Here is a 16,608-nt window from a genome sequence, read left to right as displayed (position 1 = left end):
TGCAAGCTCAGTGGGGGCTGGGACCGCTATTTTAGCCCAGCTTGTACTGTAAAGCACGTCCAGGGTGCTGTTGGAATCACAGGAGCTCAGCGGGAGGCATCAGCATGTGGAAGATGACACGGGAAGACAAAATTAAGGATACGTAAACACCGTGTGCCCCAGCTGTGAGAGGAGCTGAGCAGGTGGTTGTTACGCTCGGGGTCTCTGCCGCATGCTCCACCAGCCCCATCCATGTGATAACACACGAGTGGTTTTGTGCACAGTGTCTGGGGATGCCTGCCTGCAGGACAGTGTCCCCGCCGTGGGGACACCCAGCTGCAGCCCTGTGGCCCTGCAGCACGCCGGGCATGGCCGGGCACAGCCGGGCCGTGGGGACACATGGTCCACCGCGGGGCGCCGGCCGTGAAATGGGAGGGGGGTGTCAGTCACAGCAGGTGCATATCGACTTGAAATGCAAAAAGGACGAGGGGAGGTAGAGATTTGGGGGGAGGATAAGGTGTACGCGTTTGCTTTTCTGGCCAAACCTCAGCTTTCGCTCCTTCATTTCCCGGGTGGCCAGGGAGGGCGCGCAGGACGCTGCGGTAGCAATTCAACGCAGGGATGGGGGCTTCCTATTTTTGTAGCTATTTCAGGCAGCCTTGGCGCGGGGGGGGTCTTCCCTCCGCGCCAGGCCGGAGCGCAGCTCCAGTGCGGAGCGGCGGAGAGTGTGCGAGGGGCGGCGGCGCGGGGGCGGGTGTCCCGGGCGGCGGCGCGGCGGCGGCGGCGGGCGGGCACTAAGACCGCGCCGCCCCCGGGCGCTGCGCGGCGGCCGCAGAAGAGGAGGAGACCGGCGGGCCCGGGAGGAGAGGCGCGGAGGGGAGCGGAGCTATGCTAAACCCGGGGTACCGCTGAGGCGGGGCGGGCCAGGCCAGAGGCGGGGGCTCTCCGGCGGCGGGCGCGCAGGGGCCCGGCTCCCGAGGCGGCGGCAGGCAGCATTTCAGCGCGGGGAGCGGCTCCGCAGCCACCGCGCCAATGAACATGTCAGTGTTGACTTTGCAGGAATACGAATTCGAGAAGCAGTTCAACGAGCATGCGGCCATCCAGTGGATGCAGGAGAACTGGTGAGTGCCGCCTTCGGGCCCCGCCGCCCGCATCGGCGGGGAGGCGCTGAGCCCATCCGGGTGCGCGCTGTGTGCGCCCGGCCGGCGCGGCTCTGCGCGGCGCGGCTCTGCGCGGCCGTGCGCGGGCACACGGGCGCTGCCGCCGGCGCTACCTGCGCGCCCGGGCGGGGGCCGCCCCGCCGCCCGCCCGCCCGCCGGGTTACGCAAGGCCGGGGCATCCCAGCGGCGGCGCGGTGTGGGCCCCCAGCCCCGCTGCCGCCCCCTCCCGCCGTGCCCCGGCCCCCCGGCGGCGCGGAGCCGCACACGTGCCCCGGCTCTGCCCGCAGCCTCCCCTGCCTCCATCCCTGCCCGTCCTTCCCGCTCCCCGCGTAGCACGCCCGGCAAAACAAGTTGCGCTTGTGCTCGCGTTCCCCGCGGATTTCCTTTTCCGTCCCCCCTCCCCTCCCCCAGTTCCTAATAAAACTTCATTTGCAGCCATGCGGCTATTAACTTTCCCGGCATGTGCGTGCGGCCGGGGAGCCGGGGCGAGCCGAGCTGCGGCGGGAGCCGCCGCGCCGAGGGGCTGCGCAGGGACCCGGCGGGGCTTCCCGGGCCGCGGCGAGACGGAGCCTCACGGACACGCACACGGACACACGCACGCACACAGCCTTGCCCGCCGAAGGAGAGTGGTGTGCTGGGAGCCTGCTCGATGCCCCACGCTTCCCCGGCAGCATCCCCGGTCCTGGGTACAGTCCATGATGCTTCCCGGGCCTTGGCCAGCAGCGTGGAGGCAGGGGTGGAGGGAACACCCCGGTTCCCTCTGTCTTCTCCTGCGGGGTGTTCTGGGCCACCCTCGGGGTGGGGATCCCGCTCTCCATCACTCCCACCCACACCTTCCTCCCAGTCCTCATCCTCTCCATCACTCCCACCCACACCTTCCTCCCGGTCCTCATCCTGGCTTCATCCACCTGCACGGATCTTCTGTTCACACCTTGCCTGTCCTCACCCACTCCTTGCTGCTGCACCGTCCCTGATCACCCTTGCCTGCTGCCCAGTCTTGCCCTTTCTGCTGCTCACATGGTCCCTCTCCCCACCTGCCCTCAACTTTCCTGTTACCCGCACACCCTCCCTTGGTGGTGCTGCCTGCCCTCTCAGCTTCTGTCATCTCCGTATCTCCAAAGTGAGGACCTTCTGCATGCCAGCTTCATGTGATGATGGCAGGATAGGACTCTTTCTGGGTCCAGGCTTTGGTGCCTACATTTGCAAGGCAGAATGTTCCCAGATCGTAGGTGGTTCTCAGCCAGAGACTTGCTTAGGATCCTCCAGTGACTAGTCTGTGGGCTTTTAAGGGCAGTATAATTAAAACAACTATTTAAGTCTGTGTATGTCTACCTCTGTTCTCCTGTAGGTGAGCTCATTAGCTCTTGAGGGATGCCTGGTGTCACTCACATTTCAGGAGAAAGGAGACCACATAGATATTTTGGGGCTGAAAGCATTGGATGTTTCCCATTTTGTCCATTTTCCAGAAGAAAACTGGCATCAGAGTAGGACAAACTGGTAAAAAAGGATGGAGGAGGTGTTACCTGAGTGTATATAATACCCAAATAACTTGGGTGAAATGCAGCTTAGATTAAAGAATGTGACTAGGAACCAGGACTCCTGCATCTTCTTGGCTCTGCTGTGCTTCATGACATGACCTTGGGAACATTACATAACCTTTCCTAGGCCTCAGTTTCCCCAGCAGGGAAAGACCAGGCGAGTAGGGGGTAATAATGCTGAAATGCCCTCATGAGGCGCTTTGATGACTTAGCTAATGTTTGCCGGGTGCATTGAAGATGTCAGGTACTATATAAATGCTAAGCAGTGTTATTAAAATCTCCCTGGCAATCTAATGTGCTGCAGAGGTTGCCAGCTGGGACTCCCGTAAGGCCAGGCTCCCACTTCCCAGGTTCAGAGGAGGAGACGGTCAGTTTTACGCCTCTGCCATACAGCTAAAGAGACATCATGATCCGTGTGCACATGCTTTTTGGTCTGTTTTCACCTTCTCTAAGGGAACTGATGACTTAATACCTTTGATTCACATGAAAGTAAAGGAGGAGAGCGATCTGCTTGTGGCTGGGGAACATTTCTGGAAATGAAACAGAGCTGTGCCTGCCGAGGTCTATTTCATGTCAGGCTTTTCCTGAAAGTGCTGCTGAATATTCTTCCAAGTTTCAGGTTAAATTGTGTGGTTTTGTCTTCAGGAAATTCACTTGTTTAATTCACCTGAATTTTGCAGGGGACCTTTATTGATAAAAAACACCAGCTAAGGGCCATACAAGAAGGCTTTTCTGCTTCATATCAGGATGATGCGATAGGTTTGCTTATGCAGACATCAGTGGCAGTATGTGGCTTCTTGACTTAGCCTTAATGTATGCATCATTAACATAAGAGCATCCTAAGATGAGGTGGTTAAGTAGTAGTTTGTAGGGATAAACACGGTTGTTCTTTTGGAAGTGGAATTGCTTCAGGAAAGGCTGTGACAGGATTTTGTACTGTAATCGCCATTTAAATTAGTATGCAATACTATTATGGTGCCTAACATGGAGGTAAACAAGCTCTACAGATGAGGCATTTGTTATTTTACTTCCATCTTAGAAATATTTCTTGATACCTTACAAGGTGGAAAACCAAAAGACTATAGGGTGTTAGGGGGGTGCAGTGGCTCTAAGGAGTTGACTCTGTCTTTTGAATTTTGAGAAGCATCTTTGGAGCCTGACTAGGTTGTATATGAAGACAAAGTCCAATCTGAGGCAGAACATGAATCTCTTTACATACCTTCTGGGTTCTGAGCTGGTTAAAGCACTGCAAGCCCTTTTAATTATAACTGCGTAAGGCTAAAGCTGGAAAAGCTTGAACAGAAAGCCTAGGGTAGCAGTATGATTGGTCTGGATGGATCACAGAGCAAAGGAATGAAGTGGCTCGTTCTGTTTCCCAAGGCTCACCCCTCCTTTGCCTCTGTGCTCCAAGCTCCATCACTCCCTGGGGTAAGTGCATGTCCTCTGCACTCACCCATTGCCAGCACCTAGACATTTCTTCAGCAAACCCCATCCTAGGGTTTGTTTCCTCTCTCCCGTCTGCCCCTGGAAAGCATCTCTCTGAAGCTGGCATGAATGGAGCATATCTGCTGGCGAATTGCTCTAATGGCAGCGAACGAGGTCCTCCTTGCTTCAGTCCAGATGTTCCTTCTTCACTGCAGGGAGGCGCTCATCCTGCAATGTGCATTGTGCCGGGATCTCTTTAGAGCCTGGGCCTAGACTAGCAGTGCTGTAAAGAGGCTACTGCTTTTTCACAGGAAAAATGAATGGTCTCGTTCCTGACACTCACAAGCTGGTGGGTTTTGTGCCTCCCTGAATGCTTGGCTCTATGTGTATGCACACCCTTATGGTATAGCCCCCAGACTGCCTGGTTGTCCTGCAGCCAGGCAGGAACAACAGAGAGAGTTGCAGGCTGCAAAGGAGACCTGCAGCCTGCTGGTCTCTGAGGACGAGAGCCAACAATTAGTTCTCTTCCCTAAACAAGTGACGACAGGTTTTGACGAGGTTAAAGAACTAACAGGTCTGTTTACTCTCATGAAACTCCTTACACTTCATGTTGCGGGAAAGCCGTTGTTGATGTACATTTACATATAGTGCCATCAGGCAGGTAGCTTTTGATATAAGATACAGTATCGCTTTGATCTTATCATGCTCAGGCCGTGGGAGGTTTGATTTCAGTAAGATCAGGATTAAGTCAAATGTTTATTTTAAAAAAATTGCTTAAAATAATTTCTCAAATCAAACTCTCCCAGCACCTCCTCCCGAACTTCTTCATAGAAGGATAAAGTAAATAATCTGCGGAGGATTATTTTTTTTCCCTTAAACTGCTGCATGAGAGTTAATGCATCTCTAGTCTTTTATTTCCTGCGAATAAACACATTACTGTTTTTTCAGAAGATTCACGGTTCAGTCAGACATACAGCAGAAAGGGTTGCGGCGCTGAGATCCCGGTTCCCAGCTGCAGCCAGTGAGGCAGCAAAAACCAGCCGGTGCTTAGGAAAGCAAAAGTGCCAGCAAGGCATGGACGGAGCGGTGGCCGCCGGGGTCCTTCTCCATCGCGCTGCAGAGCGCCAGGTTCGGGCATCAGCACAAAGTGACAGTTGTTCCTGTTATAATTGTCTGGCCAATAATAATTATCTTCAGATGTCTGCTGACGAGGGGCTCGCCAATGGGGAGGCAGGAGGCCTGTGCTGACTGCGCCGAGATTATCTGGGCGAGATGACGTCACGCGAGGGCTTGCCTAAAATCACAGAAACTTTTCCTCTGCTGCAGAGCTGCCGCCATCCCTGCCCCGAGCACCCTGCCCTCCGGCCGGCTGCTGCCCTCGAGCAGCCTCCCCTCTCTCTTCTGCCTCTCCTGGCTTTTCTCTCTCCTGGTGTGTTGTTTTTTTGGTTTTTTGGGTTTTTTCCCCTCCCCAAAAAGCCCGGGGTTAACCGATGGCAACCGGCAGCCTGCTCGCAGGTGATAGTGGGAACTGAGTCGGAGCAGGGGAGGACGAGCAGGAGGAAAGTGGAGCTGGTTATTCCCCAAAGAGGCTGTGGGGCTCTGCTGCAGGAAGTGGCTGTTTTAATTAATGAGCTTTCAGTAAATAGTGAGGCACTGCATAAGGGCAGCTGGGCATGTTTTGGCTTTAAAGGACACTGTTAACCCAAACTGGACTCTGAAATTAACTTTTTGAACCTTAGATGAGTATAAATATTTCTGTATTTGAAAAAAACATCCTGGAGTAGAATGTTATTTTTAACCTTTAGTTACCAAAACTTTTATGTGGCAAGAGGCAGAAAGTGTAGCCAGTGCTGAGAGAAATTTATCCTTTGGCATGATTCTCTTTCCTGGACATGCGTGTGGAAGAGCAGAGGGTCAGCTAATTTGGATTTGAAAATGCGCTTCCCTTTTAATAATTCACACAAGCACCGTCATCCTAGACAGGTTTGTTTCCTAAATGCAGAACAAGCTTCCCTCATCCACTTAAGCTACTTTTACATCATGCAGAAATCAGGAATGAGAAGCTGTGCACGTATCTCTCCAGGCATCCGTGCGTGGCAGCCAAAAACTGATGTAAATTACTTTTCTTTTTTTTTCCCCTGAGCTCTTGCTAAATGCCAATGAAGGATGTGGAGTCACCCTGTCCTTCTCTCTGTGCCGCGGCAAGGACTCCAAGGGAAGATGTATGAGTTGTTCTTTACCACGGAGGGACTGTTTTACTTGAGCAAAATTCAGGCAGCCCAAGAATTTAGCCTACCTTCACATTTCATCCCCCAGAGGGGCTTTTTGCTGCTCTCTTGTGCAAACTGGCCATAAAGCTGACAGGGCAACCAGTGCCCAGCAGCTTTGGTGCTACAGAGATTAGAGGACACGTGCTCCTTTGCCTTTTCTCCATCCCACAGGCCTTTCTGAGCAAAAGCCAGTGTATTGGAGTATCACAGAGCTTTGGCTCCTTGAAAATCTAAGGCTGGGGTCTATGGGAAATAACAGGTCACAACCTTTCAGGGTTCAGGTCTTTTTTGTCTCTGTGTGTACTTGGGGGAAAAAAAAAAAAAACCACACCAACGAAAAAACGATGGTGGCACAAATATGTCATCCTGAAGATAAATACATTGGTGTCTTCTGGATTCAGCCTACCGCTGAAACATAGGCATTGGCCTTTTGCTCACCCTATCCTGAGAGCATGAACACATCTCTTATCATGTTGCTTCATTAATTTTTAAGCTTCTGAGAGTGAAGACATCTCTCCTGCTTTGTGAAACATCATTTGCTTGTGGGAATAATAAATTTGTAAGAATGGAGCAAGAAGTGAGTTAGGAGCTTGCCGTCATTTTTGAAAGTGAATATGGGCATTCAGGAGCATTTTGGTTTGGGATGAGATGTTAGACACTGAATTATTTTGGCACTTTTGAAAAAGTGGCTTGTATCCTCAACGAGGCATATGCTGTGAAAGCAGAGGGGTGTTTGTGCAAGCACAGACTGAGTAGCAAGTGGTGGCATGAACCCTTGGAGTCAGGGTGCTTTTTGTGGATGCACAAAGGAGCGATGGGAAGAAGCTGATTTCCCTTGGGATTGCGGTGCAGAGTGCCCAGCTATCTCCTTCCTTCTCTAAACACCTCAGCCGTGTTGAACTGCAGGAAAATTTTCCGCTGGAAGACGGTATTTTCACGTCTGTAGCTATTTCTGCTACGTGTGGATACAGGCACCTATGCAGAGACAGACAGACCTTTATCCGTCACTGGCCAAATCCACGCGGGGTCAGTGAAGGAGGCACCATGCACGCTGGTCCAACTGTCCCATCTGCCAAGCCGTAGCTTCCCAAGGACGTGGTGTGCAGGCTGTTGGGGCAGCACGAGTGGATATCCTTTTGGTTACGTGGTAGCATCTCTACTTGATCAATCCTGGCAAAAGCGCAACCTGTAATCGGCTTCCACGGGCTCTTCTGCACCCCGGGCAAAGGCAGCTGGAGCGCAAAGCGCATCTTTGGCCAAGGTCATTGCTGCACGTTGAGAGGACAGCAGTTTGTGTGACGGCACGTGAATTGCTGTTGGCTGTTTTGCTGTCGGGTTGCGTGTGCTTCTAGGCTCTTTCTAGGCACTGCAGAGGCATTCCTTTCCCGATTGCCAATTTTTGATCATACCTTGATGATGAGCCACTGTTGTTTAGGTTGGCGCGGTTTTTCCTTCTGTTTTTTTGAAGAGGACAATCAGTGTGTGTGTCCCTTGCAGCCTAGAAATCTTTAGAAAAGTCTTCTTTAAGAGGAATGAATAAAATTTATGTGGGGACAGCTTCCATATTCTCCTCCTCCCTCAAATGGGTGCAGTTTGGTTGTCAGTAGTCTGGTAAGAGAAACACTGTAGGCAGGCTACAATAATTTGTTAGATCCCGGTCTTTTAATGAACTCCATGCCAGTAGATGTTGCCTTTTAATGGGGCTCAGGGTTAGCAGGAGATCTCTCCATCTATCCCATTGCATGATTAGGGGTCTCGATTACTCCATTTTCTGCAACCCCTAACATAACTGGCCTTTTCCTTGACCCCCCTGCTGAAAACACAGTGAACATTCATGACCAGCACATCTGCTGCTCCTTAAAAAGTCAAATAAGATCACATTCCCATTGGTCTCAGCAGAGAAAGGTCTGGCCGAGTATTTAAATCTCAAAGTTAGGCACTACGTTTGCCATCGATCTCTTCTGTGCAGCCATCTAGAGTGGTACTGGGAATAAAAGGATGTTTTGTACTTTTTTCTTCCTTTATGTCATTATGCACTCTTTGCCCCTTGCTCACGAGTATATCCCAAGCTCTTTTCAGCTGACTTTGATCTGCTGACTCTTAATGATAAATATAGAGATAAAAAGAGGGAAGAATTTGTAAGGGAAAGGCTGTAGCATTTCTGTCTTCATGACTGTGTTAGCACTGGTAGGCTGGTACCCCTGGTGTGTTGAGAGTCCAGGGAGGGGAGACAGACTGATGGGGAATGCAGAGACCCTTCTCTGCAAAGGTAGTGTTGGTACAGAGCTGGGGTTTCTGTTTTTTGCTTCGAGTGTAAACGTTTATTAGTGTTTATGGAGCTTTCTGCAGCTTTGAGAATGATTTTTGTAGTACAGGGTCCACTGAGCCTGCACAAGGCAAGGTAACGTAAAACACATTTTGGAAAGCTTAATCAGTAGATAGTTAGATGCTTTTTCTTTTAATGGAAATGGGCAGAGGTTAAAACATATTATTATTTTAAAATGTAAATTAGCATTGGATAAAATAAACTTCTCACTAACTCAGACTGTATCAACATGTGAGCTATTTGTGTAACCACGTTACCCATGTACTGCTACCCAATAACTTTTTTCTTGCCAACCATTTTATCAGCCCACTTGAGCCTTATCCTGGGTTGGAGTAGAACGGTTTTGTCTTACTCTGTGTCTACACAGCACCTGGCACAGTGGTGCCCTGTCCCTGACGTCCCAGAGCTGCTGCTACTACAAGCTGTGCTGTTGCTGTTTTTGTCACAGCATTGTGTCCCCTGGGGCTGGACTTGCTGGGGAGGCTGGTGCAGCCCGGTGCGGGGCTCTGCAGGGACACCCAGGTCAGTGTTGTGCAGACCAGCAGCAGAACAGGAAACGGAGGAGCTGTGATTGCACCCAGGCAAGGAGAAAATTGTATCCCTTCATGTGCAGATTTTGCCAATGTGGTTATTGTTGCTCTCAGATCCAAAGTAGTGATGGTACCTGATATTGCCTTTCGCTGTGTGCCTTGTACTATGTGCTCCATTGCAAACCTTCGGTTGCGTGTCTTGTTGACTTTTGTGAGGGCATCTTACCCTTTGATTGCCACGAGTCTTGCTTATGGACCAGGACCAAGGTGGAAGGGCTCCAAAACCAACACGACCTTGCTTTGGCTAGAGAAGGGACCCAGATCCTGCAGATCAGACGTGCCATGAAATGGTGAAATGGTGGGCGGATCTTGTATCTGCTGAGCAGCTCTTGACCTCCTGTGGGAAGAGCATGTATTTGGGGTGGGGAAGCAGAGGGGGTGATGCAAGCCAATGGTTTATTCCATGCCTGGGACTTGGAGCTTTTCAGAGTACGTGTAGTGGTTTATGCACTACCTGGCATGCAGATGAATGATGATCGATACATCTCTGAGGACGTGCAGAGCCTGACTTGAAACTGAATGCAGCCATAGCCACCTCGGGCAAGTCAGGCATCAGTCAGTCAGGTACAGTTCTTTGGAAAGTGCACAAGTCCCACGATTTCAATGGAAAACAGGGACCTGTGTCATCTCTGAAAATTGCTGTTGTTTCTTCAGTTCCTCAGCTGTAAAATGGGTAACAATTCCTTTCTGGGGATGTCCAAAGTTGTTTTTTTTAACTGTATCACAAAGGTGATCCCGAGGTGGTAGTAAGACTGGTATGAGTAGCTACATTAAAACAGTACGGAAAACATAATGGTCTTACACTGTTACTATGCAGCTTTACACTTGTACTAGCACTGAAGAATATTCTTGCCAAGGATGTGGGGCAAAGTTTGTCTCCTTGATTGTGGTAACTGAGGAGTAAGAGGAGCTGCTATAATATCAGAGTCGAGGCAGTTTATTGTGGGTATCATGAGATTAAACTGCAAAGGTCCAGCCCATTCTTAATTGCAAATTTGTGGAAGGAACTGTCCTTCAAATAGTCTATCCAACTCCTTTTCTGTATCCTTGCAGGTCACAATCAAGACAGGCATTGGTTATTAGCAGGAAATTCCGTGCACATCTTACGTTTCAATTCCTTGTTTCTTCATCCTCCTTGACATGACAGCTAAGCCGAAAGCTCCATGCTATTTTGTACTCTATGATGATGTCTAGATCCTCTTGTCTTGATTAGCTACCTTCACTTTTGTTAAGACTTTTGCTCCATTGACAAAGTAGCTCTGGGGCTGATGGCTGCCCCAGCCCATGTTAGACCTCAAGGTCTCATCACTAGCGGGACTTGCTGGGTCCTCTCTCCGGGTGTGGATGGGCACCCGACCTTTGTGCACCGGCATCTCCAAGCTCATGGGCAACTGACCTAAACCCAGCAAAACCTGCTGGTTTCACTGTGTTTCCACGGTAAAAGTTGAAGCTGTGAAGATATGCTAAGTAGAACTGCTGATGAGAGTGCACAGCATTGATTGCCTGTTGAAACAGGTTGTTTAGCAGGTAGAAGTATTTCTAGATGCGTAATGTCGACTTTGTATTATTTTGTGAGAGCATTTCCCCGTTATATTTTTTCATAAGTCATTGCTGTTGGCTGCTGTCTGAAACAAGATATGGACCTAGTTCAACCTTTGATCTGACCCGATCACTTCTGTGTGCTTAAGAACCCTTTATTGATCATATGCCCGATAAAGAAAATACTATTTTTTGTACCAGTCATGCCAGAACTGTCTGGGAGTGACATTCTCTCTTGCAATGGCTCTGTGTGTACACAGACCGTCAGTTTATTTTGTGCAAGCATTATTTGTTGTCTGAGAACTCTGTAAATACTGTGGTGTTATATCCATTATTTTGAAATTTTACTTGGATTGGCGATTCATGCTGAAAATACCTAGCAATCCTGCATACTCTGGTATTTCTGGGTGTTTGATGATAGATGAAATTCCTCCTGTGCAAGGCACTGTCCATAGATGCTGTGCAAAACTCTGTCTTGCCCCCAGCAGCTTGTGGGTTTAGTTTAATACTAGTGGTACCCCAGGCAGACAAAACTCATACTTATTTTTGAAAAGATTTAAATAAGTTATTGCTTGGACTGTGCAAGTTAGATCTGTGCAGCTATATTGCCGCAATCCCTGTGACCCAATGGGGAATTTTGCTTCTGTCCCATTGGAGGGAGGATGGCTCCAGAGAGCCGAACACCACGGGTGAAAAAAATGTTATAGCATTGAAAGGAATCCTCAGTTAACGTGTCCTTGTTCACTGACTTCTAATATCACATCTGAAATGTATTTTTTTCATTTTTAACAATTTCACATAAGCTTTCCAGCATTTTCCAAGAGCTGCCCTCCTACATCAGTGCTTACATCATGGACAGATTTCAAAATTTAGTTTCAAAGATAGGATCAACACTAGGTGTTCCTATTGCAACACTTGGAGCCAGACTGTCACAAGGCTGTTGTACCCAGGATGCTGGTGCTTGTTAGGAAATGGAAGAAAACTTTTTGCTGAAAGAAACATTTTGAAAACTTGGCCCTAGATGCGCACGAGGAGATGATCCCTGTGTAATGGTACCTCTGTATAAAGATGGTAGTTACAGTGCATTCCTTTCCCAAGTAACTCCACAGATGTCTTTTGATCCTGCTTGGGAGGTTTGCATGTTTGAGATCCTGGTATTTGGTGATTACAGATGATGTATATTACTGTTCACTCATTGAGTCCTTTGAATACCCTGCAGGCACTGGTGATGGGATTTGTCTGACCACACATAGATGCCTGCTAGGTAAGGTGTCTGAGTCATCTTATCCTGAAACAGGGATCTGAGAGAGAGAAGTTGCATCCTAAAACCACTCCCTTCTCAGCACCGAATATGGGGACACTCCAGGGACCTAATTGGACCATAGTTTTTTCCAGCCATCCTTCTTCCTTTCTCCCGCCACCGTGCATTTTCTTCCTCTGCCAGATATGTACTTGATTCTTCCTTTTCATCGCCCTTTCTCCCTCTTTGATTCTCTGTATATTGTTTTCCCATTTAGGAACAGAGGAGCCAGCAGTGGGGGTGGCTGGGGAAGCCCTGTGTGCTTGGGTTAAACAGCCTGCGCAATGGGAATGTGCTGGCCTGTGTTTCGGTGCTGGGCTGTCCCCAGATGAACAGAAACAGTACTGCATTGGGGTAGTCCCGCTACCACCTTCCGATGGAGCTGCTTGGTCCTTGATTTCTGGAATAGGGCTGTAACAACACAAGAGGAGTGCTTGCCTGTAGCTTTCCTCAACCCCTTCATATCCCCATATAAAAGGGGCCTCTCTTTTAGAAGCTGCTTTCCAGTCATTAGCTGGAAAAATCCTAAACAAAGTCTACAGTAGAACTTCTGTTGGCTTCAACGTAAGAAGAGATTTAGTTCCTACACTTGAATGCGTTGGCTAAATGCAATGTAGCATCTGGTATGTAAAACGGTTATGACAATTCACATATTTTGAAATGGTCATTACTGTAAATGGAATAATTGGAAAAGATGCCAGAAGAATATGAAGAGAAAAGAGATGATGTCTACATTTAGGAAAAAACACACACCAGGCTGATAATATGGGCAATCCAACAGTTAGGGAGAAATAGTAATTATAAGAGCTACCATAGCTTTTTACTGTGTGGTGAATGAGCAGAGCTCCTCTCTGTGCTTTCTGTAGTAGCATGCTCTTGATTGAGAAAAAAACTGGACTAGTATAACAAAAAAGGATCTACTACCCTCTATTGCGTATTGGCGTTAAAGCTGGAAATGCAGATTTTGACCTCAGACTTTGCAAATGCTCTTCTTGCCTCAGCTGTCCCCATGACTTCAGCCATTGTGGTATCATGGAGCATCTTCCCTAACGAAACGCCGGTGGCTTCAGGGTAGGCATGCAAGGTACGTAAGATACTGAGGGTAGTCCTTTGGTTTATCTCTATGAACTTTTGTGAGTATGGTAAGCAATTCTGAATTGCATCAATTAAAATGGCATATACAATTGAGGGAGGCTTTTGACAGACCACAAGTGTCTTGCCTACACTTTTTTTTATGATTATGTACCCACATTTTGTCTTCATAGGCCGTGTCCTGATGACCTTGGTTACGATCTGTATTTATTGCTGGCAAAGAGTAGGCCCCTTTCCATTAAACTAGATCATGTTTTATCTGTTTACGGGGGACATGAATTTGGCCTCAGAGATCTTTAACCCATTTGTCTTGTTTAAATTTTCTAGAATGAGTCTTGAATTGGTGGAATTTCAAGTAGCTGTTGTGTTGTTAAAATAGCTGTATATCTTGAAAGAGTGCTGCTTGTGTTCACTGTATCATTATGGAGAGTTACGGATTTTAGTATCTTTTTGCCTTTTGCTAAGGGCAAATCCCACAGGCACATTCTTGGTGAGTTAGCAGCTATAATGACAGAAAGCTCGATCATGTCACATTTCTAACAACAGGAGGGATGTCTTGAAAATGGTCATTGTGCACAGCTAGTGGGGCTGCTCTGGGAGCTGCCCAAACCCATTGCAACTGGAAGTCTTACCAGGTTGGGATGACCAGTTCCAGTGACTGTTGGCTGAGGTTTCTCAGCTCCCAAGTCCTGTATGACATTAAAAGGAAGCAAGACTCTGATTCCCAGTGCTTTTGAGAGCCTCCCATTGCACGTACAATAAACCAGAGCCCATCAGGCATACACTTGGTACTGTCATGCATTTTCCCTGGCAGGCACTGGAGAAGATTCTGCCCCCTGAATGTTAGCCAGTGTGTGAAGGAACAGGAACAACCTCCCTGTGACCCAGGTTGCACAAGGGGCTGATGTCAAGGTGGGTTGCCTTGGGTTTGCTGGTGCTAGAGTAGCTTCCCAGAGCTGTACTTTTGCCTCATGCCATGCAGATGCAACCACCACTACGCTTAGGTGAAACAGCCGCCTGTGCCAGGGCCGCCTGACGTGACTTCTGCCGGGGCCATGACCTCCCGCAGCGGAGCAGAAAGGACCAACAGGGGCAGTAAATCATCAAATTGCTCCGGCTGCCTTGCCCAGGGGCTGCTTGCGTGGCCTTCCGGAGCATAGTCCTGGAGACAGCACGGCGTGGAGGTGATGTGTCCTTTGGCGTTTGGTACCCATGAGAACGTGTGGTGGCTCATGTGCCCAAAATGTTGCACCCACGCAGTCTGAGCAGTTTCCTTCTAGCTGCACGAACAGGGACAAACGCTCCAAGTTGTGAATTAAATAAACATCTTTCTCTAGCTGGATCTCACAGTCTGCTATGGTAATAACGCCCTGCAGTCTGGTCCCCAGACTCTTCTGCTCAACCAGCTTCATTCAAAGAGTGGGTGAGGCATCCATCCAGGCTTTCAAGGACCATCCCTACTAAAAATGGCATCTGGGATTCGTTCAAGTCAGTGGAAGACATGCCTGTGACCTGAGTAGGAAGCAGATGTAAATTTTTGTGCACAGGTACATGAGGCAGCTCTAGCGTTGCTGTAGCTTTGATTCAGACAGAGATGGGAATGCCGCTGAAGTTGGAATAAGCTGCCGTCCCCCAGGCTTCCTGCAGAAATACCGATGAAGAGGATGTAAATGCGCAGGATGTGGCTATGGAGTAAGTGGTAATATGTAGGAGATCACTAGAAAGCAAGAAAATTAAACTGAAAAGGGCTTGTTTCCCAGAGAATGGCTTACTTGCAATCCTCCCTGTGCAGGTGCTTCTCTTCCAGAATAAAACTGCTCGTCTTCAGTGTTGAATGTGGGCAGGGGCTTAGGCTGCCTTCTGCCATGCTCTGGGATAGTGGCCATATGCTGGAGAAAGCCTTACGCAACAGAAAGGGGAAAGAAATCCCAGTTCCAGTCATGGCGTGTTGACTCATAGGAGGCATTTTGAAGGTTATGAATATATGTTAAGCAGTTATTAAATAGCACTTGCTTCACAAACATCATTTACAAAAGCGAGTATGCTTTTCGGGGTACCAGAGCATATAAGAATATGAGTTAATTAGAGTGCATTTTTGAAGTAGCAGAAGAGCAGGATTCAGATCAGAAAAAACAGCAAATAAGTTTGCTGGCGACTTGAAATCCCATCACTTTTGTGAAGATTCCTGGCCTCATACCTTGCTTTTTCTTCCCACTCATGGCATTTGGCAGCTGTGTCCATTGAACTCACTGTAGTCATTTGTCATTTGTGTGACCCGAGAGAGGAGAGATTCAGACCTGCCGACCGATGGCCGCTTGCAGCGGGACGGGTCCCCCTGTTGATGGGGACACGTTTTGATGGTCCTCTGAGGCACTTGTTCTGCAGAGACATGCGGGCTGGCAGGAGGATGAGCCAGACCACAGGCTAATTTGTAACCAGGCTCGATGGAGCATTTCGTGGTCTGCAGAGTGATCGGGCTAATCCTGGAAACCTGCAGCCTTTGCCGAGATACCCGACACAGCAGCACGGCCGGCTGCCTCTGCTTTACCAAGTTTCCAGGCTCATGTCTCTGTCTTTCTAAACACGTTACAGATTTTTTCATTTCCCAGACTTAGGGTGGGGGGGAGGGCGATGCAAGAAATCTGCAGTAAAGCCTTCCCCAAAACAGTATGAAAATGCAGAGTGCCCCCTGAAAGCGGAGGAGACCGTCACCCCGGGGTGGTGTGTCGTCCAGCTGATCGGGGATGTGACTTTGCAGCACGAACGGCCTCGCGGTGCGTTCAGAAATGCTCGCCTGCCTAACATATTGCTTACATTTGCTGACTCACTCTTGCACTGCCTTTTTCTTTCTTGTTGCCTGCATGTGTTGATTTTTATCTCTGTTACTAGGGCTGTGCCCCAGACACTGTATAATCGGTGTGTTTGCGTTTGGCTCCCATGGCGGTGGGAGGTATCTACATTTGGATTCAAACGTTAATATAATTCACCCACAAGTGAGTCATAGTAATAAAATACTGAGGCCTGAATCCCTTTACGTGGGAGGGAGGGCTGTGAAACACTGTTCTTGGGGCAGGGCCATCCCCAGCATCACCACCCCTGACTTCGCACCACCAGCCGCATTTGGTCCTACTGTCTCTTCAGGTGCTGCTCCCCAACACTAGTTTGACTGATAAATTTAAATTCAGCCTCGTGCTTTCACCTGTAGAAGACACCAAGACATGCAGCCTGTGTCTGAAAGCGCTTTTAGGGTGGGAGCTGTACACGGGCATGGCTGAGAAACACGGCTGAGCTGCTAGGTCCCTGCTGCCCTGCTTGTCCAAGAGGTGTGTGGGTGATCAAAGGCCCTGCTGGCCACCCGCCCTGGTTGTGGGGTGGTCCTGGAAGGGCTC

General features: G+C 49.1%; 1 protein-coding gene across 1 annotated transcript in view; it reads left to right on the top strand.

Moving 5' to 3' along the window:
* The first annotated feature begins 888 nt into the window (after nucleotides 1-888).
* ELOVL6 (ELOVL fatty acid elongase 6) overlaps nucleotides 889-16,608 on the top strand; it is a 79,803-nt gene continuing 64,083 nt past the window's right edge. Inside the window, exon 1 of the mRNA XM_065633239.1 lies at nucleotides 889-1,100. Within this exon, the coding sequence (XP_065489311.1) occupies nucleotides 1,012-1,100 (89 nt within the window). The 5' untranslated portion in view covers nucleotides 889-1,011. The remainder of the gene's footprint in view (nucleotides 1,101-16,608) is intronic.

The sequence above is a fragment of the Caloenas nicobarica genome, chromosome 4, assembly GCF_036013445.1.
Source record: "Caloenas nicobarica isolate bCalNic1 chromosome 4, bCalNic1.hap1, whole genome shotgun sequence".
Classification (NCBI taxonomy): Eukaryota; Metazoa; Chordata; class Aves; order Columbiformes; family Columbidae; genus Caloenas; species Caloenas nicobarica.
The sequence above is the reverse complement of the archived record's forward strand: the minus strand, read 5'-3'. Positions and strand labels throughout refer to the sequence as shown.